The sequence below is a fragment of the Indicator indicator genome, chromosome 7 (assembly GCF_027791375.1).
Source record: "Indicator indicator isolate 239-I01 chromosome 7, UM_Iind_1.1, whole genome shotgun sequence".
NCBI classification, from domain to species: domain Eukaryota; kingdom Metazoa; phylum Chordata; class Aves; order Piciformes; family Indicatoridae; genus Indicator; species Indicator indicator.
In genome coordinates, this window is record NC_072016.1 from 19293098 (window position 1) to 19320220 (window position 27123).

The 27123-nt window shown below is 38.6% G+C and overlaps 1 protein-coding gene across 1 annotated transcript; it reads left to right on the forward strand.

The window, feature by feature from the left end:
- SEC24C (SEC24 homolog C, COPII coat complex component) lies at nucleotides 1-25171 on the forward strand. Its single transcript, XM_054382599.1, has 24 exons — nucleotides 1-175; nucleotides 2327-2410; nucleotides 4898-5039; nucleotides 6020-6210; nucleotides 6683-7132; nucleotides 7956-8086; nucleotides 9337-9405; nucleotides 11132-11243; nucleotides 12097-12224; nucleotides 12873-13011; nucleotides 14006-14121; nucleotides 14832-14956; nucleotides 15219-15410; nucleotides 16379-16472; nucleotides 17796-17912; nucleotides 18380-18550; nucleotides 18885-18981; nucleotides 19275-19420; nucleotides 19900-20038; nucleotides 20779-20897; nucleotides 21273-21452; nucleotides 22055-22246; nucleotides 22677-22766; nucleotides 23197-25171. The coding sequence occupies exons 1-24, from the start codon at nucleotides 1-3 to the stop codon at nucleotides 23335-23337; spliced, it is 3540 nt and encodes a 1179-aa protein (XP_054238574.1). The 3' UTR covers nucleotides 23338-25171.
- Nucleotides 25172-27123: the final 1952 nt, after the last annotated feature.

A 27123-nucleotide genomic window follows, 5' to 3' on the forward strand; every position in this document is an offset into this window, starting at 1 on the left:
ATGAGTGTAAACCAGCAAACTCGCACAGGACCTCCTTACGGGCAACCTCAGCCTGGATATCAGGGATACCAGCAGCCTGCCTATGGAGGACAGCCATTGCCAGGGATTCCGCAGTTGCAATATGGAGCTTATAATGGTCCGATGCCAGGATATCAACAGCCAGTCCCTCCACAAGGTATTTCTGAATCAAAACTTAATGATTGATAACTGTGAGATACTGTGTGTGGATTTTTTTTCCTGTATAGTTCCATAGTCTTTATTTTGTGTTAGCAGTTACCTTATTTTTTGTATGTAGCTTATATGATAAAAATCATGTTCTTGTACCTTCTAAGGTTATTGTTCTTTTATTTGTCCATTTTTGGAGGGCTTACTCTTCTTTTAGTAGGTCATGAAATTAACATGTTGAAAAGCACAGACTGTTGGTTTTTTTTTTTTCCTATATGTCCCTTCCCCTGTAGTGCTGAAGCACCAGACTAGGACTTGAGAGGCAGTACTTAGGTACTGTAACAGATTTATAACTGAGATCGCTTTACGTGATTATTTACAATGATTTATACTCCATCCTGAAAGGCTACAACATATAACTCTAGGCAGAAAGTATAGTTGCAGCTATTTTCATTAACACCTTTAAAATCAATGGATGGTTTGTGGATACTTGGCAAGCTAATGCGTTCCATAATTTCTCAGTTTCTGCAGGATCATGTAACTTGGTTTTTGTTCATCTTTTCCCCCCCCCCTCTCTTTTCAACAGAAAGGCTAACTTAAAATTATGGAAGAATTTTAGATTTTTTTTTTTTTTTCTGAGTACTTGAATGGCTTTGGGAGATTAATAGTGACTTGAACATCTGAGATATAAAGGAGAGGTCTTCTCCAAGCAAAACAATTCTATGATCGCATGGATGAATTAATTTCTGTGATTACATGGATGAATTCAGTTCTGCTGAGATAAGCACAACAGAAACTTTGACTCTCAAATGTTTGATCTGATTTCAGATTATTATTCTAAGGAAATTAGCAATATGCTAATCATGCTGATAGTCTCTATATTGTTCTCCCCTCCAAATACATCTTGAGGTTTTGCAGCTTCTTGAATTTTAAAGCAAACTCCGTGAGAAGGATGGAACTATGAAAGTGCCTATAGTTGTCTGGAAACTAACAGAAGTGGGAGACAAATTTGAAAGCTAAATTATTACGATGTTGTGGTTTTTTTGGTGGTTTTTTTTATTGGATAGAAGAAATGTTAGTGTGGCATGCTAAAGAACGGGTACTTCAACTGCTCCATCTTCCTTTTCTTTCCTTAATTCGCTTCCTTCAGTCCTCTCGATAAATCTTTTCCAACGGCACTTTTCATCTGAGTTTTGAGCTAGTTTCACAGAGGGTTTAAATTCCTGCAAATGTGTGAAAACCAGCACTGCACAGAAGAAAAAACCCTGCTTCCTGCGAAGACAGAGGCAGAGCTCAGCCATTGAGTATCTCTTTGACTGCCTCAGTGTAGCCATTGATGAAGTAGAGTTTGCATCAGACACTTCAAGAACTTTCACTTAAGTCTTAAAAGCACTTCTTTGTAGGGGAACTAACCTTTTCCTTCTGAATTATTTCTGGTTTGCCTTTTTTTAATTTTAGAACAACAGAAATGTGGTTCATGACAGCTCAGTAAGGATATACCTAGAGAGCTTGCTAATACGTGTATAAACTCGTGCTGATGAAAAATGCAGATTTTGTTTGTGCTAGTAATGATTGAAAGGTGATATTACACTGAGGGCAACACAGGGATCTCATTTGAACAACAAAGATGTATTGCACTACTCTTCAGTAATATTCCCTGTACTTTATTTATATATGGAGCAAAGGCCACCCATGGTTTCTGGAGATTTCTTTTCTTTGTTTCTGAGATCATCGTTCTTAGACTTAGCAGACTGTATTAAGGAAATCTCAGTTGTCAAGTCATGTATTTTTTTGACTTGTTGTTGTAAATCCAGGATTCCTATCTCTGGAATGAAGCAGTAGCGTAACAGCCAGAAGCTGACCCGTTGCTAGCTGCTGAATATGACTTTCAAGTGTTAAGAAAGTGGAAAACAGGTGCCATCCTTAGTCATCGAGCCTTTCACTTCTGGTTTCCGTAACAGACTCTAGCTCTAACTATAATATTTATTATGCAAGGTAGAACAGTGAAAAGGGAGTGTAGCTTAAGGAATAATGTGGTAAATGTGTTGTGAATTCTTTGTATGTGATATTTTCATCACTGCAGACTATGCTCAGCTTTGGAAGCACTGTCTCACAGTTCTTTCTCTCAGGCTTGCTTTACTGGTGTATTCTGTCTTTCCAGGTTACTTTCCTTCCTTGGGATTCCCTTTGAAGGGCTCTCCTGTATCTCTCAACTCTGACAATTCTCTTGCACCTAATTTCATAGGTAAATGATGTTCGTCCTTTCTGTGGGAGTGTTTGTGCCACTTCTTCTGTGCCAAGTTTCCATTTAATACAATTATATTTTTCAGAGGTGTGGGTACCTGATTATTCAGGCAGAGGTGGATGGGACACCGCAATCAATTTGTAGGCAGCACTCCAGAAACATAAATAGGACATGAAGAAATAATCCTTGTGGAAATCCCTTTTGCCTGCAGATTCATAGCTAAAGTTTGACTTGTGACTGATGTTTTTCTGAAGACTGATCTCAAAACCTGTTTGGGTTCTGTTGGGGACAATCCTTAGTTTAAAAGAATGCAGTCTCCCACTTAGAACTAAAATGTGAGGTTTTAAATTACATCATTGCAATGAGGAAATGGAAAATCTGCACAAGCACTGGGAGGTCATTATTGGAAGTCATGAGATTTTTGTAACTTGTGCTTTCATTAAGGAAAAAGTTTTTAGCTTCCTTGGCTGTAGCACAGAAACCAAGTATGTTAGGAGTAGTTGTAATTGCAAAAGCTGTGGCTTGAAGAAAATACTTTTGCAAAGCTAGCAATCAAAGAGTGAGAATTAGAAATGGTGCAAGAAAATGTGTTTTATTTTTTTCTTTCTAATGAGTCATATTTTCAAGAGCTATTTCCAGTGGTACTAATTTGTTAATAAGAGCAGGGAATCAGAACTGAGCCAAGACCTTACAATCTCAGGGATTTGAGTAAAATCACAAGCACTTCTTTTTTTTCTTGCAGTTTACCTCCATTTTGAGGTCTGTGATGAGCAAGAGCAATATCTCAAAGGTGTTGAAGGGGAATTCAGGATTCCCCAATGCTAATGAAACTTAAGCTAGTAAAGTGCTAGGTATTCATACCTTTTCAAGTGAAATTTTTTCAGTGGCTGTTTGACCAGTCTAAAAGTACCAAAAAAGACTTCAGAAGCTTTTTCCAAAGTAAGCATCTATTTCTGTGATTCTATTGGTCAAATTGTATGACTGTTGTAAAAAAACCAAACAAACAACAAACCCACCAAAACCCCCCAGCAAAACCCATCCCAAAACAACGTATAGAATCCCTCCAGGAATTGGGTTAAATATGCTTTCAAGACTAAATATAACAATGCCAAACGGTTTATATGTATCAAATGAAAGAGATTCCAAAATAGATGAAAGCATAGCAGATTAATTGAAAAGGTATCACAAAAGACATTGAGAAAAAGAAATACCACACAGCATACAAATAGAGATCATGAAATGCTTAGCCAGAGGAACAGTAAGATGAAGATGCTCTAATAGTATTTTAGAAAAGACAAGATTTAATGAGGATGAAGGTATATAAAAATATTAAATGTCTCCGGAAATAATTAAGTCCTGAGTCTCAAAAGGAAGAACAGGAGGTCTAGTAATGAAGGAAAAAGATCAAGAAATTACTGGTTATTCATACAAGGTCTTAAATTTTCTATCCAGCTTATTAAAAATTATATGTAGCAGATAAGATAAAAGTATATATGAGTTGAAACCTCATGCCTTGGTGTATAAATTATGCTGTAGAGTTGCGAAATGGCTTCTCTTATTATATATTTAATAATGATTCCTCACAAGATGGTTTCAAGAGTCCCTTTTAAACTTGTCATGCTGGTCACTTTTAGAGATACACAACAGTGTGCATGTTCTGCCTTGGTCTCATGGGACAGTTTAACTATATCCCATGCATGAAACATGTTTCCCTGTGGTTAGCAGGCGTGGTTGTTACATGGTTGTTCTAATTATCGTAAGTTTTAACGTACTATTATAGAAATAGAAGTTCATATACTGCTTTTTGGAAGTAGACACCACAGTTGGTCTGCTGGTATTGTATCCAGTACTGCATTCTGCAGAAAGTGTTTCTGAAGCAAGTATGTTCAGGTTGTGGCTGAACCAGCTCAGTCTGAAAGCTGAGGAAGTTAGCCTTCAACCTTGAGAGGTTGTGAAGAACAGTCTGTGGTGGACCTCATTATGCTAACGTATGAAAGCAACTAGATGTAATTTTGGAAAAGTGACTCTAACTCGCGTAACCTGCTTACTTTTCCAGTAGGGAAGACTGACCTATAATAAATCATTAGGTTCCACGTGAGTGTTCTCTTTGGGCTGGATAAAAATAATTGGATGTGGAGGAGGAAGAATTTAATAGGCTACTGACAAACTAACACTTGGTTTGGTTTTTTTCATCAAAAGATGCTTTTTGAAGACCTTCCATGGTACATATTTTCTGCTTGGTTTGTGTGGAGATGATGACTTGTGACAGTGGCTAAAAACATGTGCTTTCAGTTTTGCTACTTCTGATGTAATTGTAAATGGTTTGTTGCTCATGGAGTACTGATATATCAGGTTGGCCACCATGAAACTGTTTCTGCAATCTTATTTCTTGGATTTCTCTTAGTAGTTGGTTCAAATTCTTGTTTCTGTGAGTAATTTGTGATTTCTAATTTTTTTTTTTTTTGGTCTTCCTCCTGATGTCTCTAGGTACATTAAGAGCCCCTCCAACATCTGAAGCTTCTCCTCCAACTTCTGGAGTGTCTCTTCCTTCTGGCCACCTGGCCTACAGTCCGGTTGGGTATGGCGATGTGCAGAATGGAATTCCAGCCTCAGCGGCCCCAATGCAGAGGTACGTATATTAGGAGCAAATCATAAAAATGCTCCTGTCTTGGTAGACCTATGGTAGCTCTAGACCTTTTAGGATCTCAAATGAAGTAAATACTTTGTTTTTCTTGTGGTGGACACTGACTTTCTTTATTGTTTCCTTATTGGTTTAGAACAGCATTTTGGCACAGGGCTATTTGTTAGACAGTAAGAATCTCTGGAGATGAAAAACTTCTGGAAGAATGTGAGCAGATGTCAGTGCCTGATCAAAATCACTTCTGCTCGAAAGACTTTCTTTGTGGTAGTAATTTTCCTATACGTAATTTTCTAGTTCCCATAATATATCTTACTTTAAAACAATTGAATCCACAGAGCCGTAGTATTTGATTCCTTGGCAGTGTGAATTGATCTTTGTCTGGAGCATGTTGCTATCTCTCATTACTGAGTAATTTCTTAGTATTGGTTCTGGGGCTTTCTCTATCTCTTACGGATCACTGAGTTATTTTCATTTAACGCTCATGAGCGTCTTCTCCAGAAAGATATTACCATTACTCCTGTGGTGCAAGTAGCAACAGTTCTTACCAGTTTATTCTGATTAGTGGTTATAGCAGAAGGTGGTTGTTTTTTGTTTCCTTCTGATGAAGCCCAGCACTGTCAGCTGGAGAGTCCACATCCTTTGAGCAACAGAGCATTATTAAATAGCTGTGCAGGCCTTACTATTGCTCGGTCTCTAGACTTTGTTGCAGGTTTCTGATTTGTTGTGATAATTAAAGTGGAATTAACAAAAAGAAGCAGTAAACAGAGTATGTATTTTATGAACTGGTAGATTATTTATGTATTATCCACTCAGGATATGTATTTTTTTTTCCAAAATTAAGCTACAGTGGTTTATGTAAATAATTGAAAACCAGCTAGTGTTTGTGGTGGAACAATTTTAAAAGGCAGAGAACTGTAACTGCTTGTATAATGGGGAATCCAGTGAGGTTTTTTTGTCTGTCTTCTCAGGCCACCTGCTTCTCAGCCATTTCTGCCAGGCTCAGCACCCACGCCTGTCACCCAGACATCTGCGTTCCAGCAATATGGTCCCACCCCAGCCAACGTACAGCAGCTTCGCAATCACATGGCAGGGATGACAATTGGCATTACTACTTCTACTACTACTACTTCTGCTCCTCCCCCAGCTGGACTGGGCTATGGTGAAGTTTCCTGGCTACAGAAATACTCTACTGCTTTTCATTTATACTAGTAATTTCATAAAAGACTTGCTCATCAGTGATTCATTACCATATGATGATGGGAATTCTCTGAGTATTGATATCTGTCGTAGTAAATGGTAGTCTCCTTGACTAATAACGTGATCTTAGAAGTCTTTTCCAACCGTAATAATTCTGTCATTGGGGGAAAGTAAAACTGAGACTATTGTAAGGGACTCTGCAGTATGTACTACAGGATGTGAGTAACAGACGGGAGTAACAATACCTCTGCTCAACTGGGTGAACCTTGGTGTCAAACACAAAGACAGTCTATCTCTAAACACTGGCAAATCCATCTGAGAATGAGAAAGTAGTAGACCTGTTTAGATAATCTAGAGCATATGGATTTTGCTTGTATCTTAACTGTCTTAAACATAGAAGAAAATGATGTTATATCTTCTTTTCTTCTTACCAGGTCCTCCAACATCAGTTCCTCCAGTCTCAGTAAGCGTTAGTGCAACGGGATCTGGTCTCTACATACCTTACACTGCAAGCCCAGGACCACCTCCTACCAGTGTGTCTCAGGATCTTCCTTTGGCACAACCTCCTTTTCCTGGTCAACCAATAACAACTCAGCGCCTGCCTACTCAAGTCCCTGGTTTTGCCCCACTTCCCCCTTCTACAGGGATTGTACCTTCCTCTTACCCTCCTACCACAGGTGCCCCAAGGCCTCCTACCATGCCAGGCCCACCACCGCTTGGGCAGACAGTTGCTGGACCATCAGCATCACAGCCTAATCATGTATCCTCACCACCACCTCCATCAACTGTGTCAGGGCCACACGCTGGGCCTCCTGTTAGTGGCCTTCATGGACCACCTCCTCCCACTCATCCTCTTCAGCCAGGATACCAAATGCAGCAGAACGGTGAGTATTCCTAGCATAGGAATTGAAAGCTATGGATTTCAGGCTTGTTAGCTGCAGGCTCCTGGCTCCGCTCTGGAGCTTTCCTCACATTTCTCTGTGCTCATACCTGAAGGGCAAATCCAAGATAAATAATAGGATATGTCATTCAAAGTTAAATGTCTTACAGGTGTTAATCAGTGTAATGTAAGTAAACAAATCCTAGCTTACTTGGCCAAAAAATTGCTTAATTAGTACCATAACACTGAAAATTTACGATCAGAATTTTATTATGAACTTTATTTTGATGTCTGCTTCCATAACTGATTGAAAGTGTCTACAGTTCTAAGAAATAACTTCACATAGTTACAAAACAGGTTAATATGTGATTATCTCTCATGACTGTCCTTTCCAACAAGCCAAAACTACCCAGGTGAACTCCCAGTATACCTTTAGGTTAAGTAATTATGGGTCATTCACTGGCTTATTTGCCTGTTCTGTGTGCACTTTATATTAGGCAGTTCTGCAATTTAACTTAGGTGTTCATAGTGCATGATCTTAATGTGTCTTGTAATGTTACTATTCTAAAACAATTTTTTCATATAAAAAGTTATGTTTCCTTTTGTCTGGTTTTAAGAAGGACTGTATCCATCAGTTTATGGAATCATTGATAGAGAAGTACAGGCCTAAGATGAAACACTGATAAATATGCTTAATCTTAATTAACTGAAAAGCATATGACTTTCTTTTTCTTGTTTTTTGATGATGACAGAAAAAGTGGAGAGTGCCTAATGAGGAAACATCTAGTGATAGCCATTGTTTGATTTTGTTGTCCCTTTCTTGTCAGGTTTCTTTGGGCAGGTAAGGGGTCCCCAGCCAAACTATGGAGGAGCCTATCCAGGAACACCAAATTATGGAAGTCAGCCTGGACCACCACCTCCACCAAAACGCTTGGATCCAGATTCCATTCCTAGCCCTGTAAGCTTACTTTGTTCTTACCAATGTGAACTCTTCCATAGTGTCTTTATATAAAAAAAAAAAAAAAGATAAATACCAAAGCTGAAAACAGGTTTCTCATTCCAAAGAACATCAGACTGTTTTCCTGCCTACCTTTCTCTGGTATATCCCACTTCCATCTTTTATGATTAAGACCAGAAGCAGTATTTTTTTTTTTTTCCCTAACTAAAGAAAGGCACTGCACATGCAAATCAATGCTCTGATTCCTCAGGTGTTTTTCTTTATTATGTTATATTTTGGGAATCTGGAGGACTCTCATTAAGCTTGTTTCTCCATTTCTGAATTCTTGCCTAAGGACTCCAAAGTGGCTTCAAAGGCTCTGAGATGAGAGTCTATGAGCTGTCTGATCCACATTTAAAGTGTGGTTAATAGGAGATGGTTGTGCTTTTCTGTTCTCCTTTAACTTGTCAAAAAAATGATTAGTGTTCTCTTGGGACATTGTCATGACAGTACTTCAATCAAATATGGACAGTATCTCAGGGTTTATGGAATGGAGGTTCTGAGAAAGGACAAGCAGTGCTGTATACTTGTCAGCAATGATGAGTTGCTAAGCTTGGCTCTGTTACTGCTACTAGTCTAGCCGTACTGTTATGTCTGCTGCTGTTCTGTTACTGTCTCAGAAGGTCACAGTAATTTGGTAACAGGAAATCTTTCCAGGGCAAAACTATAATGAGAATTTAGTTTCGAGTTACATCTTAGAACTGGACTGGTGCTGTTCAGAAGTTACTGCTATTCAGAAAAGATTATGTGCTTAAATGCCAGGTTTATGTGAAGTTTATGACTGTGGTTTTTTTTGTAGAGTATAGGAAGTCTTCAGTTGCTTGTCTGCTTCTCTTTTACTAAATTAGATCTCAAATGGCTTGCATCAGTTGCCTTCTTTTCAGCATGTTCTTGAAGCATAAATTCCCAATTTCTAACGAAAATGAGCATGTGAGCCACTACCTCTGTTAGCAATGTGTTCAGAGCTCAATCCCAGTATCCTGTCAAGGCTAGTTTTGGGATCTGTGTATGCTGCAGAAGCTAATGTTTCCTGTTGCATGATCCAATGTCCAAGTGTATTTTAATTCCAGTGCTACAGGTTTGGGTAGAGAGAAGTAACAGCATTATTTTTTGGTTTATTCTCTTTTTTATTTTCTCTTCCTTTCTTTTTTCATTTCCTTTTTTTTTTTTTTTTTGGTGGCACTCTTACTTTTTATTTTTTTTAAATAAAGCAACTTAATGAGCTGCCACCCCAGCAGAAACCCAGACACAGAATAGACCCAGATGCAATTCCTAGTCCAGTAAGTGCTATATATATGTCAATTTTAGTGTGTGTGTGTTGGTGACCATCCATGCATGCCTGGAATCTGAACTTCACCTCGCTAACCCTCCCATCATTAATCCTTTACCCTTTCCTTGCTATCTTCTGCTTGCCTTATTGAAAAGAGTAACATTACACTGCAAGAGGTTGTTAAAAAAAAATCTTCTCTACTGGGATGGTGAGACAATAGAAAGCAGACTGTTTCAGGAACAGATCATGAAGAATGTTTCCCCTTCATGTTGTCTGATCTTTAGAGTATTTTCTTCATCAGATTCCAGCTGGCATTTTCAGTGTCAGCTATCAGTGCAATTGTCTTATATTAACACATACAAAGAGCATGTGCCTTTTTAGCAATATTTTCTAACAATTTTGAACAGAATTTTATTACTGTTCTTAGTATACAAGTACTGTATATGTTAATGCTCTGAAGTTCTAAAATTGCACATGAACATTTTTGGTTTGGTGTTACTTCCTGATAGGAATCTTCCAGTAGATTAATATAAGGCATGGGGAGCCATAAACATTCTCTCATTATCTGTGCTCATGCATAACCATTAAATTTTTTATTTGAAAATTTAATGTTTATGTGTAGAGAATATTACATAAAGAAAGAAAAAAGCAGCTACCTTTTGGATGGAAAAAAACCCAAAAAACAAAGAAACAAAAACCCCAAACAAAGAAACAAAAAAAAAACATCAACAACAAGAAAAAACACAAAACACAAACACATTTGGTTTTCCGTTACCCTGCTATCATTTCTTCCAAAGCTGGTGATATAACAGGTACCAGTGATGTGATCACCAGTGTCAATCAGTCTGCAAAGTTTTGAATTGGGACCAAATTTATCTTAGAATAGTCACTGTCACTGGGAGACTTTCTGCTGGCAACTTGGAATCCTTAATGGTAGAGTAGTTCTGTCATGCAAATATCTTCATTTCATTATTTACCCTAAGCAAAGGCATGTGTGTTGGGTGACAAAATCAAGTCAGAAGAACGATTGCTAGCTTTAATGCTTCATTCTGTCACCAGTATAGAAATGTAGTTAGAAGTTACCAAATCACGTTTTTCTGTTCTTAGGCGAAGATCAGTGGATATTTCAGTCAAGTAAAACTCTTTGATACGTTTCCATTTTAAGCGTATTTGCATTAACGAGGAATTTGAAATACTAAGAAATTTACTATTTTTACTAGCTTTAAAGTTTAAGCTTCATTCATTGACAAGTCTATTGAAACTTCACTTTTCGCATCTCCAGAATTCAAATCACACTTTTGAGCACTATGGAGTAACGAAGACTTCCACCTGAGCTTGCAAGCATCTTTCTCTAGGTCAGACTTAGTGGTTAGAAATAAATGCATACTGTGAAAACTGGAAATAATACAGAAAGCTAAAGCCAGGTTATCCATAGAACTTCAGTCTGAGGCTTACAGAAGATTCTAATTTTAATTTGACTAGGACCACTATACAGGGGAATACTACCAAAAATTCCTTTCTTGATATATGTTTGGCTTGTAATTTAATGTTAGTCATTAAGTACTACTAAAAATCAAACTGAGAGGTGACTGCTTGATAAAACTTACTTGCTTTAGATTACATTTCTAGAGGTAGTAGTATTTGCCTCGGGTCCCATTTTCCCTGCCTTACAGATAAAAATTTTAGATTTTGCAGCACTTTGAAACCAAATATTAATGTGGTGTTTCCCATCATAGATTCAAGTGATTGAAGATGACAGAAGTAACCGTGGGTCAGAACCGTTCGTCACTGGAGTGAGAGGACAGGTCCCACCTCTTGTTACGACAAATTTCCTGGTCAAAGATCAAGGTAAAGTATTTTTCTTTTCCTAAACAAACAAAATGCAACCCCAAATAGTCAGTGACAGAACTGTCTGTCTTTAAAGGAAAACTTTGAGGAATGATTTCAGTGGCTTGGCATGTGTGCTTTACCAGCAGAAGCTTAGTTCGAAGTCCTCTGTGGATCTCAGTTTAGATTTTTATGACTGGTAGCTACTGAGCGATTTGCAAGTAAAAAAAAGCAGCATTTTGCAAGACATATAACTGGGACCAGCATTAGGAGGGATGTCAGAAAGCAGCAAATGAAGCCTGTTCTATAGAGCTATATCAACAACAGTTGAGAACTGAGATTTACTAGCAGTATCCTTGAAATTGTGCTGGAAACTTTTTTTTTTTTTTTAATTTAATTGAGTGGGATGTCAGTTGGTCCATAGGCTTCATAGGGAAAGGACGTCTCATCTTTTAACTTCCCACAGTTTTTGAGATGTAAAACTCCCTTAAAACTTCAGAATCTAATTCTACAATCAAGTACTTCCCTCTTCAGCCAAAATTACAAAATCAAAGCACTAGAAATGTTTGAGTTTTCTGCCTATAGTATGTTGCATTCTGCAAAAAGAGTGAAATAGGAATGCTTTTTTAGAGGTTTAACTTGAAGTGAAGTCAAGTTCATTTGCTTTGAGTTAAGGGATTTTATTATACAGTTAATCATAAAGAGGCATTTTGTTTGGAATTGAAGCTTTACATAGTTTGAAATGAATTGATTGTTTAGATAAGCTTTTAGTCTCTGTGACTTAACAGCACAGGTGAAAGTATCTTTGTTTCTGTTTTTGAATATAAATTTAACTTCTACTGAAATTTGTGGGGATTTTTTCTTTGTTCCCCAGGTAACGCAAGCCCCCGCTACATAAGATGTACATCTTACAATATTCCCTGCACCTCAGATATGGCCAAACAGTCCCAAGTTCCCCTAGCTGCTGTCATAAAACCGCTGGCTACTCTGCCCCCTGAGGAGGTGAGAACTGTGTGCATAGTTACGTATGCACTATATGCACTCTGAACACATCAGAATGCTATTAGATACCAACATTTAACAGATATGTTGAGAAGAAATGTTTAGGTAATCAAGTCTAGGTGAACAGTGATTGTTCCACAAGCGTGTGGTAGAGATCAGTGAGGCAGAAGAATGTTGTGTTCATGACATTGATCGCCATGACAATTTCTGCTTTTCTGTAGTGACTCTCAAGCACTGTGACCAAAATACTAGGGTGGTCACAAATGCGTGTGTAACTTCCAATGGGTCTCAATTTCTTTCTTGGCCTGAAGTATTTAAATGATTGCCAGTCGCTGATGTCAAGTCTTTTGTAGGATGTCAAGTTGTGGAATTGGATGAGAATGCACCAAGCAGCACTGGTTAAGCTGTCCAGCGTGCATGTGCTGTCATCCCACACAGTGCTGTGCATGTACAAGACTGAATACTGGGCACTGCTGAGCTGCACTGGTGTTTCTGCCCCTGCTCTGTGTACCACTCACTTCTAATGTGTGGCTAGATAGGCTTTTATCCTCTCTGTCTGGTTGCTGAGTACATGAAAGCTTTGAGAATATCATGTGACCCCTTATTTTCTTTTTCTTTTTTCTTTTTTTTTCCCCCTTGCTTCCACAGGCCCTTCCTTATTTGGTAGACCATGGAGAATCCGGTCCTGTCCGATGTAATAGGTGCAAGGCTTACATGTGCCCTTTCATGCAATTCATTGAGGGTGGAAGGAGGTTCCAGTGTTGTTTCTGCAGCTGTGTCACTGAGGGTAAGATTTCTTCTAGAAATTGGTCTCTAGGCTCTATAGGAGGGGTCTTTGAACAAGACAGAAGCAAATAAATCTTTATTATCTTATAATAATTTATAACATATACTGTGCTTTATTGTGTGTTCAGTCTTGTAAAAAAATTGTAAAACATATTCAGTGCTCAGTTGTGAAATTGTTCAAATTAAGTAAGTGCTTATGCATTATTCTGACAAATTTTTTAACATGAGGTACTTGCAGCATGAAGCATGGTGATTTGAAAAATTACTTATGCTGTTTTCTTAGAGTATTTCAAACTTAGATTTTTCTATGACAGACTGAGATGTACATCTAGCTTAACTCTCATTTTACTTTCTGATGCCTGGTACCAGCACAAAAGTACTGTGTGCTGGGCATGTAGTTATACTTGAAGTTCCTCCTTAATGCTTTGCAGTCCATTGTCAGAAGTACCCTGCCTATTCAGATTAAATGAGTATGGCTGAGTGCCTAGAAGGCTTTACTCTTGTACAGCAAGGGAAGGAAAGAGCTAACTTACATAGCAAAGTAGGGAGCTCAGTCTTTGAGTAAGGTTGAATTGAGTCAGCAATGTTATAGCCTGTAGTTTGCCTCAACCTCTGTTGTAAGTAATTTGTTGCTACTACAAGATCATTTTCTTTTTCATTTGGATTAAATCCTTCAGAATAATCCTAAGAGCCTATTGTAGTGACATTTCTGTTACGAAACACAAAATGAGAATGTAAAGGAGATTGAAGAAAAGTTACAGTAGTGACTACGCAGTGTGTCACCTGGTGCGTAAGACAGACTGAAACCAGTTTGTCTGTATTTCTTGACTTTAATGGTGCTCTTAAATTGCATTAACATTTAATATTTGTGTCCTAGCACAGAGTGTTAGCTGACTTTCCTGGAGTTTTATTTGAAACAACTGTTGTCATGTTATCTCTCTGTTAAGTGTTTATCATGGATGTGTCAGAGAACTTAATGACTTTTCCTTTCTCAGTGCCACCTCACTATTTCCAGCATTTGGATCATACTGGAAAGCGAGTAGACTTCTATGACCGACCCGAGTTGTCACTGGGTTCTTACGAGTTTCTAGCAACAGTTGACTATTGCAAGGTACGGTAGTATGTTTTTATTACTGTCTTTTTTTAATTTCTAAATAAAAAGCCTAAAATTAAGAATTACATGAATTGTCTGGGGCTGCTTTCCAGATGGCAGAGATAATTAAATCATTAATTCAACCCACTTAATTGTGTAAAATAAAACAGAGGACATTTTGACCACTTGGGACATAGTATAATTTGATTATAGTTGCCTCTGTCATTTTCTTCTGGAGTTATATAAGCAGCCATAGCTGCTGTTACAGTAGCAGTTCTACAGGAGGGGTTCTCTTGCAGTAGTCCTTGGGACAGAAAGAGAATATAAAAGTGATTAAAGTACAATAGTAACTGTGCAATGTGCCACCTGTTGCCCAAGATAGAATTTACCTATTGAACTTAAATTTCAAATATAGCTGTAGTGGCTAAAACCAAGAATAGTATGAAAATACATATTTTACAAATACTTCACTTTTGAATTGTTCTTCACTGCACGATGGTGAAATCAGTACAGGGTATGCAATACCAGTTGATTTCAAGACCAGTGTACGTACATGTCTGTTGGGCAGGGATGGGAGAATGATCTAAAGAAATAACTACTAATGATGATTAGAAAAGTACACAAAAGCTGTTAAGAGTTTTGACCAGAATTAATTTGTCCATGTTTCAGAGCTATTACATGGGCTTCATTACATGTACATAATACGATTTCTTTCTTCTCTTCTACAGAATAACAAGTTTCCCAGTCCACCTGCTTTCATTTTTATGATTGATGTGTCTTACAATGCTGTGAAGAGTGGCTTAGTGAGGTTAATATGTGAAGAATTGAAGTCACTCCTAGATTACTTGCCCAGGTAGGAATTTAACTATAGCCAGTCAAAACAGAAGAAACTGCCTTTTTTTTTTTCTGCTTTAAAAAAGATAGAAATTTAAAAATTGTTTCGTGATCCTATCAAGCTTTTCTTCAGAAAAGGCCAAACAAAACACCTTACTGGATACTTTTCTAGATGAAAAGAAATTTTCCTTTCATTTGTTTTCCTTACACTTTATTGTGTTAGTTTCTGTGTAATGATTTTGCTGTCTGCTTAGATGTCAAGGCAAGTATGTTTCTTACAGGGAAGGCAACATGGAAGAATCAGCCATTCGAGTAGGCTTTGTCACCTACAATAAAGTGTTACACTTCTATAACGTGAAGAGCTCACTGGCACAGCCACAAATGATGGTTGTCTCAGATGTGGCAGATATGTTTGTGCCACTCCTTGATGGTTTTCTGGTGAATGTGAATGATTCCAGGACAGTTATTGCCAGGTAATAGAAACAAATTTACAATGTCTATAGTAAACTTCTTGTTTGGTAGATTGAAGTATTGCATGCTGCTTTGTCATGTTATTCACCTAGAAGTCACTCCATGTATTTTAATTTCCTATACTATTTGAGATGAAGCTTCCAAACTAGGATGGGAAAATTAATGGCTTGTAATCCAGTTTAGCAGAAAGTATATATAAGGGGATTTAGTGCAAAAGGGTATTTCTGGGGGAAAACAAAAGAAATGGGTGTGGGAGTGAAGAAAACCAAACAACAAAACCACAACTAGAATGATGCAGAGTGAAAGTTGTAAGAATACTGAATCACTATCTTTAAGGTGACTGCTTTAGCTGTGAACTTAAGACAACAGTGGAGTCTATTTTTGATTCTTTGGAGAAAAATCAGTAGGATAGAGAAGATGAAAAAAGAAAGCAAAGTGTTTAACATACTTGAACTGTAATTAAACAATGGTGCGAAGCAAACTATGTTTTGGGAACTAGACCTGGCACTGCATGTTTTTGAAGAAAATGTATAGCCTGTTTTGAAATGCTTTAACAAGCATAAATAGGAAACTGTGGAGTAAACCTGTTAAGCTTTGAACAGTATATAGGATGCTTTGCAAACAGGCCAAGTGTCACTGTTGTTTCCTAGGAGTATATATTGGAAGTATATATTGGAGTATATTAAAAGAGCAGGAATACAGAAGAGATATTGGAGCAGGTGTCAGCTGAGGCTTACACAGCAAGCACTGAGGATGTGGATGAGAGAAGCCAATGAAGAATGACAAAGCATCATTTTATTTTTTTTCCACAGTGAAATGATGATATGCTAAATACTGTAACAATTAAGCAAATTTACAGATATGTTAGGGACTTCTCTTTAAACTGCCTCGGTCATTCATGGACTGCAACTGTGTGACTTTTCCAATTAAATGGGATATTGAATTCCTTCTTTTCCTTGTTCTTTGCTAGTTTGCTGGATCAGATTCCAGAAATGTTTGCAGATACAAGAGAAACAGAAACTGTTTTTGCACCTGTGATCCAAGCAGGGCTGGAGGCACTCAAGGTTAGTAAATGCATTGTCATGGCAAATTGTTTTCAGTTTAAGTACTCTGAAGTTCATTGCTGCTAACACTTGTAAAGCTTTTTGTAATTCTCCTTGTGGTAGATGTGCTACAGGTAGGGAGTATGGTGAGGGACTTCATAGGGTGCCAGGTAGTGATAGGATCAGGGGGAATGGATCCAAGCTAGAGGAGGGTAGATTTATATTAGGAGGAAGTTCTTCACCATAAGAGTGGTGAGACACTGGAACAGGTTGCCTGAAGAGGTGGTGGAAGCCCCATCCCTGGAAGTTTTTAAGGCCAGGCTGGATGGGACTCCGGGCAGCCTGATCTAGTGGAAAGTGTCCCTGCCCTTGGTGCAGGGGGTTGGAACTAGATGATCCTTGAGGTCCCTTCCAACCTTGACAATTCTGTGATACTTGGCTCGTTCTTCAAGTGCATATACCTCTGTTCTCTACCCAGTTGTTTTTTAACAATTTTTCATCAAATACAAGACAGGTGGCTTACTCTCAGTTACCTGGCTGGGTTTTGATCCGTTTACAGAAAACCCACCAACTGAAGCCTAGTCATGTCTCATTGAGTAGTTCTGTAACACAGCATCTTTCTAATCCTGTGCTTAAAATTCTGGTGTAATCTTAAATAAAAGGAGAAAGCAGTCCAAGTTGTCCACAAAAATGTGCTAACCAGGTAAACGTTTCCTAAAGTTCTTCCATTCCAGTACTTCATCAAGATAATTACATATATGATCTAGCTCTCATTTGTATGTACTGACCGAATTGATGGCCTGTATGATTCCATCCAAACCTCTTTATATAGCTCTATTTGTCTGTCGTCAAGGTCCTTAGAAGTCTCTCTTAAACTCACATTTTCACGACAGTTATTCTGTCAAGAAATAATACCAATTAGCAATTGATTGTTTACATACTGCATGTCAGAGAACATAACTTAATGAATTTTGGCCAGTATTAATATAGGTTATTCATTTAAAAGTAATGATCTGTTGAAACTCAGATTACAAAATCTTTTGCTGTTTCTGTGACTTTTTCTACAAACTCAGTAGCCACAAATCAGAGAAGGAAGAGGCTAGCACATTTGCACAAATCCTTTTGTAGTTAAGTCCTGCTCTGTGTTTCTTTGGAACCAGTTCTTTTCTCTAGCTGACCAGTGAGCTGTGCTCCCTGTGTTACCCAGCCACTGAAGTAACCAAGTGATCACTGAGCCTCTGTGTGCAATAGCCTTCCTGATGTAAAGAAGTGAAGAAGATGCTTGAATACTTGCTCTTACATTTCTTACAGAAGTTTCTAATCTGTGTTACTGTGCTCTTGCAGGCAGCTGAGTGTGCTGGCAAGCTCTTCATTTTCCATACCTCTCTGCCTATAGCAGAGGCCCCAGGGAAGTTAAAGAACAGGGATGATAAGAAACTGATCAACACAGATAAGGAGAAGGTAATAATACCTTGCATGATGCTTAGATAACACGTCTATATTACACTCTATGGGATAAAATAACTCTGAACCAACATCACAAAAATTACAAGAGCAGCACATAATGTAACCATCCCAGCTATTTTTTTTAACATTGCACTTTTCTCTTCTGTTCTCAAGCAGAGCTGTGTAGACTTGACATCATAAGGACAGCTCTGATATGAGAAGAGGAGATAGATGTAGTCTGTTATACGGGATAAAATTCCGTATCTGGATTAAGGTACATGTGCTGAACTACAATTCAAGCAAGATGTGGAGTAATTTTTATATTAAAGAGTTCTTCAAAAGCAGGGTCAGGAGGAATTGATAAGATCTTAATTTTCCTGAAGAAAGCCTTAAAGTATAAAAGCGTATTGACTGGGCTGATGAACTGGATCTCCCTTTCCTTTCCTTATCACAAACTTCTCATCTCTGATTTCCTTTCTTAGACTTTGTTTCAACCACAGACAAGCTTTTACAACAACTTGGCCAAGGACTGTGTGGCCCAGGGCTGCTGTGTGGATCTGTTCCTATTTCCAAACCAGTACTTGGATGTGGCGACACTGGGTGTAGTAACTTACCAGACAGGAGGCTCCATTTATAAGTATGCATATTTCCAGGTAAGAGTGACACTGACCTAAGTAACAATTACTGTTTAGTTAAGATTTCCTTTCCTTAGTCTGAACCACAGCGAGCAAGTACTTCTTTAGAAATAAGTTGCTATTTAAATTTCAAGATTTCACCAAAATTATTTCATTAGCTTTATATCTTTAGACAAAATAGCTCTTATTAATAACAAAAATAAGGAAAGCTAGGCATGATACTTTTGTAGCAGGGCACTGAGCCCTTTACTATGGTTGATTTTTAGAGTAAGACTGCAGGAGGAACTACCTGGTTTATGAAGCAGCTCTGATTTATTGGAGTATGGAATTAGAATTATTGCTTGTGTTCTAGCTGGAGACAGACCAGGACAGGTTCCTGAATGACTTGAGAAGAGATGTCCAGAAAGAAGTGGGATTTGACGCTGTAATGCGAGTACGCACAAGTACAGGTGAGTGTTAGCACAAATGAGTCTTAATAAGTTGACCACTTCAAGCATGCCATACAGGAGAAATACCAGATTTTTTTTTTCTATTTTAAAAGATCTTGAGACTAGGCTATGCAAAAAGCGGTGCTGGAGCTTTGGAATTTGAAGACATTTGTCAAGACTGAGCAAAGATCTGTGCTGAAATCTGTCAAGATAATGTGGTGTCACTGATTACAGGATTTTCAGGGGTTCCAAAGGCTGTCTTGTTACTCTAATGAAAACTGTGGTTCATTTGTTTTGTTTGTTCTGGATTTTAGGTATTCGAGCAACTGACTTTTTTGGAGCTTTCTATATGAGTAACACAACTGATGTAGAGATGGCAGGTTTAGACTGTGATAAAACAATCACAGTGGAATTCAAGCATGATGACAAACTGAGTGAAGACAGTGGTGCACTCCTTCAGGTGAGAGAGAAGGCTTTCTAGGAGGAAGTGAGTTGACTGTTTGGGACTGTCAACAAAAGTGTATCAGGGCAGAACCAAACCTCACCTGGGAAGAGTGCAGAAGAGGATAAGATTGTTCTGAACTGAATTATTAAACGCTCCTTCAAGGAAGTGTTTGTTCTTTCGTTCTGCCCCTTACTATACCTTTAAGATTTCAGCATACTTGTTCTCAGGGTGACTTAGACTGCTTCAAACTAGGTCTGTTTTCCAAGACCAGTTCCCTTAATAGAAACTGCTAACATTGCTGCTTGTGATCTTCCATGAACCCTAATTCTTAGCATATGATTTTAGCTTTTTTGTTGTGCAAATCTTTTACCTAATTAGCTTATATTTTTTAGGCATTTGAATCCTAGGTTGTAATGAATTATATGCGGACTCAACCATTCTTATTATAAGAGGACTTCATTTTTCCATATCCTGGCATTTTTTGTCTCCTGCAGTGTGCTCTGTTGTATACAAGTTGCTCAGGACAGCGAAGACTCCGCATTCACAACCTCTCCTTAAACTGTTGCACCCAGCTTGCTGACCTCTATCGAAACTGTGAGACAGACACACTCATCAATTACTTGGCTAAACATGGTAAGTGTAAATACTGTAAGTGTAACAAGAACTGCAACCTTTAACTGCTGTTAAAATGCCTGTTGTCATTCAATGACACCTGTTTATTCTCTTTGCATCAAATGTCAGGTGGCAATCCTGATACTTCAGTCATTTATGGCAAAGAGCATAAATCTCTGATAGTAGTATTATTGCTTAGGATGAGAGATACAGGCATAGGGGCTTATCCTTCATACAAATTCTTGTCTGTATTTTATTAAGAGGTTTGTATTGACAGCTGTCTGAATTAACCTTTTTGTTTATTTTTGAACTATTTTAGTTCATTCTTTAACTGTTCCAGAATTTTGCTCTGAGAATAAGAAATGGTGGCCTTTGCTCATAAATCTGGGTTAAATATCATGCTTTTGTGCCTTTTACCCTATTTACCCTTTCTAGTTTGCAGTAAAAAGCCTACAAATCCAGCAGAGAGAGATCACCTCTAAAATGTAAGAAATGGTCCATTTGCAGTCTGTTAAATAAAAATGACTAGGCTACATAAGGGGTTTTTTTTTATAGGGCACCATGCTTTAAAGTGTGTTTTAAAGTACATAGGAGATGAGAGTTAAAGAATATGTAATAAAATAGAGTAAATGAGCTTCTTCACATCTCCAGTAGGAGCGTATCATAAAGACTTTAATAAACAGTAGTTTTTTAGTATTGGGTTTTGTACTGTTCATGCACAGCCACCTGATAGTGTCCATCTCTTTCTTCTTTCTTTGCAGCATATCGTGGAGTTTTGAATAGTCCAGTAAAGACTGTACGAGATGCACTGATCAACCAGTGTGCCCAGATTCTAGCTTGCTATCGAAAGAACTGTGCTAGTCCCTCTTCTGCTGGCCAGGTAAACTCCAATGCTTTCACTGGAATCACAGGCTTGCATATTAAAAGGTGATCAGGTATTCTCCTGACTTAACCTACTCAAAGTCAATTGCTTTGCTCAGCAGAAATTTGCTAAGAGAAGAATCAGGTAGAGAGACTGCAAGTGAAATTACAGTTGAGAATGACTTACTGGACACCTTCCAGGAGCCCAGAAAGTACTTCCTGCTCCTGGGAAAAGTTTTGTGTTTCTTTTGAAAGTCCTTGACAGAACTAGACTATCAGCTTTCACTCCTTGCAGCTGTACCACACTTCCTTGGTTCATCTGAGTATCATTTTGTCAAATGTATGCTTATTCAGTATTACAGGTAACCAACTTCTCTCTGCTTTTGGCTTGTAGCTGATCCTTCCTGAATGCATGAAGCTGCTTCCTGTGTACTTGAATTGTGTGTTGAAGAGTGATGTCCTTCAGCCTGGTCTAGAGGTCACAACAGATGACCGTGCTTACATTCGTCAGTTGGTCACGTCCATGGATGTGGCAGAAACAAATGTTTTCTTTTATCCCAGGCTTTTGCCCTTGGTGAGTAATTCAGGATATTCTTGCCACTTAGGAACTGCTGTTGTCTTGACTTTTTGTAAGAACGGGCATTTTGTATTTTAATAAGGGACAGTGATTTTAGAAGGATTTGGGGTCTGCCATTTGTAGGGATACTTCACTTAATTCCACTGAGTGATAGATGCATTACTGCATCTTATGAATTTGATGTGAGAATGTTCTTCTAAGCTGTGAGCATGCGATTAGTGGTGAAGATGACATTTTTGACCTTCTCAGTCTTCTAAGACTTCTTGTTACTTTATGTAGTAATTTTCATCATTGCAGGGCGATTTTATGTTCTGACTTCTCCGTACCATAGTTGCTGCAAGAACAGTAACAGCTAATTGCAATATTGGAACTACAGAATAGTTTGTTTTCTTTTGCTGACCAGTAATCTCTGATCTGTCTGTATAACATTAGTAAGAAAACTGAGCTAAGGAAGGTGAAACTTCAGTCACGGCTGCTGCTGTCTTAAGAATCCTAGAAATGAAAAAAACATTAGGGTCTTAGTGGCAGAAATTTTCAGGACTTCTAAGATTTTTTTTTTTTTTTAAATAATCTTGATTTTATTTTTCATTCTAAAACAGACCAAAGCAGATGTCAACAGTGACTCGTTGCCAGCAGCAATCCGGAACTCAGAAGAACGTCTCTCCAAGGGTGACATATACCTGCTGGAGAATGGGCTGAATATCTTTCTGTGGGTGGGAGTCAATGTGCAGCAAGGCCTGATCCAGAACCTCTTTGGAGTGTCATCCTTCAGTCAGATCAACAAGGCCTTGGTGAGTTGGATGGCAGCGTGGTAGTTAATGTATGTGATACGTGCCCCAAACTTTAAACAATGAGAAAGCAAGTTGAGGGAACAGTGTTGTTGTTTTTTTTTTTTACTAGGAACAAGAGAAACATGGGTGTGTGAAACTAATGGAAATGTCCCTAGTCTGGGCATACACGGGAAAGGTTTTGCCAATTTTTTTATTTGACAAGCAACATCTCCACCAGTGGTGAAGAGAACGGTTGATATGTAAACAGAATGAATAATTGACCTCTAATTCTGATATGTTGTATTCTCTTTAACTAGTTAAGGTCAAAGAATTGTATGTCAGAGGGGGTGGATTTATCTCTATCCTTAAGAAATACAACAAAATTTCTGAGTTTTGTTTAATATTGCTCTACTTAGCATGACTAATGTGGTTGGGATATCTTCTGTTCCAGACTACGCTGCCTGTCTTGGAAAACCCCTTTTCAAAGAAAGTACGATCTATTATTGACATGCTTCAAGTGCAGAGATCCCGCTACATGAAGGTAAAAACGTTGTCCCCCATTAGTAGCTTTAAATCGCCCTTCCTTTTTGCAGAGCAAGTCATGCCTAGTAATACTGCAATGTGGAACTCATTGTTCCTGATTGCATAAATGTGACTTGAAACAAAGTTCTCTGGAAATGGAGTTCCATGCTTACGACAGGTCTAAATTATTTTATTGTTTTCAGACCTACTATAATATACTATTGCACAAACCAGATACATGTTATTTTCCTTCTATTTAGAAAGGATTGAGACTTAATGGAGCTTAATTACAGAAGTCAAAGCACATAAGCCATATATGTTGTGATTCTGGTTGTCTGTCTTCAGATTTTTGAGCTATTTTAGCTTTATGCTGGCTTTTTTATTTCCCCAAGAACATTAATACTGCTAACTATTCACCACTGATTTTGTTCTTGTTTTGTTTTTTGTAGTTAATAATTGTGAAGCAAGAAGATAAGCTGGAAATGCTGTTCAAACACTTTCTAGTGGAGGACAAGAGCTTGAGTGGGGGCGCTTCATATGTGGACTTCCTGTGTCACATGCACAAGGAGATTCGGCAGCTACTGAGCTAGAGGAGGGAGTAGTGCTGAAACTCAGCAGTGACATTTCAGTCTCCACTAATGACCTGATCAGAAGGCCCAGCACCCTCAAAAAAGGACAACGTAGAAATCTGTACAATTCCATAGTTTTTAATACACATTGCATAAGCAGAAATCCTGTCGACCTCTCCCAGTCCCATATGAGAGATAAAAATTTTCCTGGTGAGGGCTAAAACAAAAAGGCCTTTGATACCAGGTCTTTTACTTGCATCTAAATTGTTTCCTGTGCTTGTCAGGAGCTCACCCCCACCCCATGCTCTCTAATCCCATTGTAATGAATGTAGGTTTGGGGTTGTTTTTTTTTTTTTTTCTTTTTTTCAGTTCACTGTACATGATTCAACATTGGGTGAAAAAGCGATAACTCTTCAAAACTTCTGGTAGTTGCTGTGTGTTTGTATGGGTGTGTGTGCATGCTCCAAAAGCAAAGAGAATGTGCAGATGGGGAGAACAAGAGGCAGGTCAAGTGATAGGAGCTGGAGCAGCCAAACATTTTGTGTCCCCTCTTTAAGGATACATGATGTTGCAGAGCACATATGTCACATGGCTCTCTGAAACAGAAATCCATGAAAATAGAAATGAGCAGCAAGCCAGGAAGCAGTAGGGCAAATTTCTTTCCATAATCTTCCCTGTTCTATATGTTGCTGTGCAGATTTGTGATGGAGTAAGTAGTAGTTCAGTGAGCAACAATCAAGAGCTTCTGAACAGCACAGGAGTAGAGATGGTGCTTCCTGTCGGCATGTGGTGACTCCTTTCCTTCCCATTGCACAGTTCCATATAATATCCTACTCCATCCGTATTCCTACAACTTCTCCTGCAGAGCTTACCTGTCTATCCAGATGGTGGTGGGAACAAAAGCCTCTTAACCATAAGCAAAAAGTATTTTCAACAAAGGAGATGTGGAGCTGTGTTAGGAACTGGATGATAAGGAAGTGGCCATTTTCAACTGCATTATTGTGAATCATGGCAAGCAAGCAGAAATTTCATTTATACTGATGCAAATTTGAGGCTGCTTTTTACATTGGAATACAAGGAAGTGGATACAAAAAGATTTTGACTGTACTGTAGATGGAATTGCAAGTAGCTGATTTCAGTTATTGAAAGCATCTGGGCCATAGTGAAGAGTTTCATTACTGGGTATTTATACCTTCCCCCATTCTACCTACTGATCAGCTTGCACAAAACCTTTTTATAAGCCTGTTTGTTAAACTAAATACCTCAGACAGATTAATGCATCCACTTTATCCATTCTGCTGCTCCATTCTGCAAGGGTGGATGAGAAGACCCCAGAGAAGTGGGAGCAAATGTAAATCAGATTCAGAATTCTAAGGGCTTTGTTCATTGACCTTTAGAAAGGGGGGGTGTGTATATTTTAGCTCAAACACTTAACAAATGTTCCTGCAACATCCAGGAGTTTGAGCTACCAACAGCACTAAAGTGAAAGGAAGATTGTGTGCTGATTAGAGAATATATTATCCGTGCTTAATATTTCAGAGGAAAGTCCTTGTTAAGATCAGAAAAGTATCTGGCTGTGGTTTTAGTTCCATATCCTGTAGCATGTACATAATCCATTTTCCTTCTAATGCTGCTAGTTTGTCTTCCCTCCCATCACTACAGAGAAAGGGGAATATGAAAACTAATGGAGAAACTTTTTTCAAGGTGTAGTTGACAAAACCTTCAGCATTTTTTGTATGGATGTGGCTGACTTTTTACTCCACATACTGCCTCCAACCAAAAAATCTAGAGGATTTTTAACCAGATGGGGAAAAAGAACTTCCCAAGTATATAAGGCACAGCAACCACAGACTTCCACAAATACTAATTTCTAGTATTAATATTGTGGGGGGTGGGGGGGAAATGAAATCATAAATGAACCTTTCATTTTCTTCACTTGTTTTTTCCAATGCATCTTTTAATTTGTAAAGAAATAAAAAAAATATATTAAGATGTATTTTATGTCATTGCTAGTAAATAAACACTGCTTATTTTTCCAAACCCTGTATTTTGCGGGATGGAGGAAGTGGGAATGGCTGAAGTCCAGCTGATTGATTTTTTTATTTTTTTTTTAAATCCAATTTTTCTGATCAAATTCAGTCTTTTATTTTTGTTTTCAATATTGAATAATGATTAATTCAATGAGTCAACAGACAAGGTGCTGGTTAATCTGTGTTACTTTACTTAGATGATTGTTTTTTAACTTGCCCTTTCTGAATGTTCATTTTTCAGAGATTTTCCTTTTTCGCTAACGGGTTGAGTCAGATTGATAGGGGGACTTTTGGTCTACTTTGGAAAGTATTACCCTGATGTTGTGACAATGTTAAAGGCTTCTGTAGTCTTTTTTTTTGTTGTTGTTAGAGAACTAGAGCTACTATTTCAGACTTGAAATTGCAAGGAAGCTGAGTGGAATGGGTTATTGTTGACTGGGTTGGGTTTTTTGTTTGTTTTGGCTTTTTTTTTGGGGGGGGAATGGGGGAGGAGGGAGTTGCCAATTGCAAAAATGAAGTTCAGAGTGAACTGGCAGTGTAACTTGATTTTAGCCTGAACACTGATGTACAATTTGCTGATGACAACAATCTGTATGAAAGCACAGGACAATCATTGCTAAATATACAACAATACTTAGTTTTCTGTAGAGTATTTTTGAAATTTACTCTCCTATAGAGTGTGCATCATGTCCAGAATCCCTTACTGAACTGGTATGTTGTGATAATGATGGGCCTTGTGCATCTTGTACATTAATCATGTGGAGTAAATTGTGCTTGTGGGCATTTTTGTGGCAGCGCCCCTTCTGATGCATGTGGAAATTATCTTGCAGAGCCCATGTTTGTTTGCATTCTGTCAGGATATAAGTAGAGGAGCTGTTGGGGATGATACGGGGGTGGTAGTCTTCCTACATTGAGTGGTGTGCTTCTGAACTGTGCCTGAGCAGTGTCAAGATGTAACTTAAAAGAAAATCAAAAGCCTTCCCATGTTTTAACCTGATGCTTATGCAGAGAGAATACTTCTTTGCCCATGTCCATACTAACTCCTGTCCTGTATTCAGTTACAAGTATTGTGATTGGGGTTAACGTTTATGGAATGAGTTTGAAGATTTTAGTAATTCCATACTGTAGCCCAAACTCAGCTTTGCAGATAACCCGTTTCCCCTTCACAGAGTGTTTTTACAGCAGGGGAGTTGACCATGGTTTGTACAGAAAAGCAACTTTAAGTGACTTTTGACTCTAGCTGTAGGTATTAAACCGAACACACACCTCCCCCCCACATTTTTGTTACTAAAGGCCGTTTTCTGTTTCCTCCCTTTATAGTCTTCAGCAGTAGCTACTCCCTGTGTGCTCTTGCACCATCTAGAACCCTTTGTGCTTACGGGATTCACCTCTGCAGCTATGTTTGCTTTCCGCGCGAGTTTTCCCTGGCAGCTCTCAGCACTGCTGATGCAGCTGTCTTCACCCCCGGCTGCAGCTGCGTTAGAGGCAAGGAGTCCTTAGCCGCCTTGAAATAAGACTGCGCAAATACTGAAGTGCTGTTGTTCTTCTAACAGGCCTGCATTACGTCCGCTTCCCTGCTTCTGCTATCCCTATTTCCTTTGCTTTGAGGGGGGGAAGAAAGACTGTACCACAGCCAGTTCCCTCGCGCACATCAGCGCCGCTTCGACCTCGCCAGGCACTTGCCGCCCCTTGCGCCACCCCGTGACGGAGCAACACCGAGGGTGGGGCGCTTGCGGCCTCTTCCTGAGGCGGGGCGGGGCTAGGCCGGGTAGCGGGG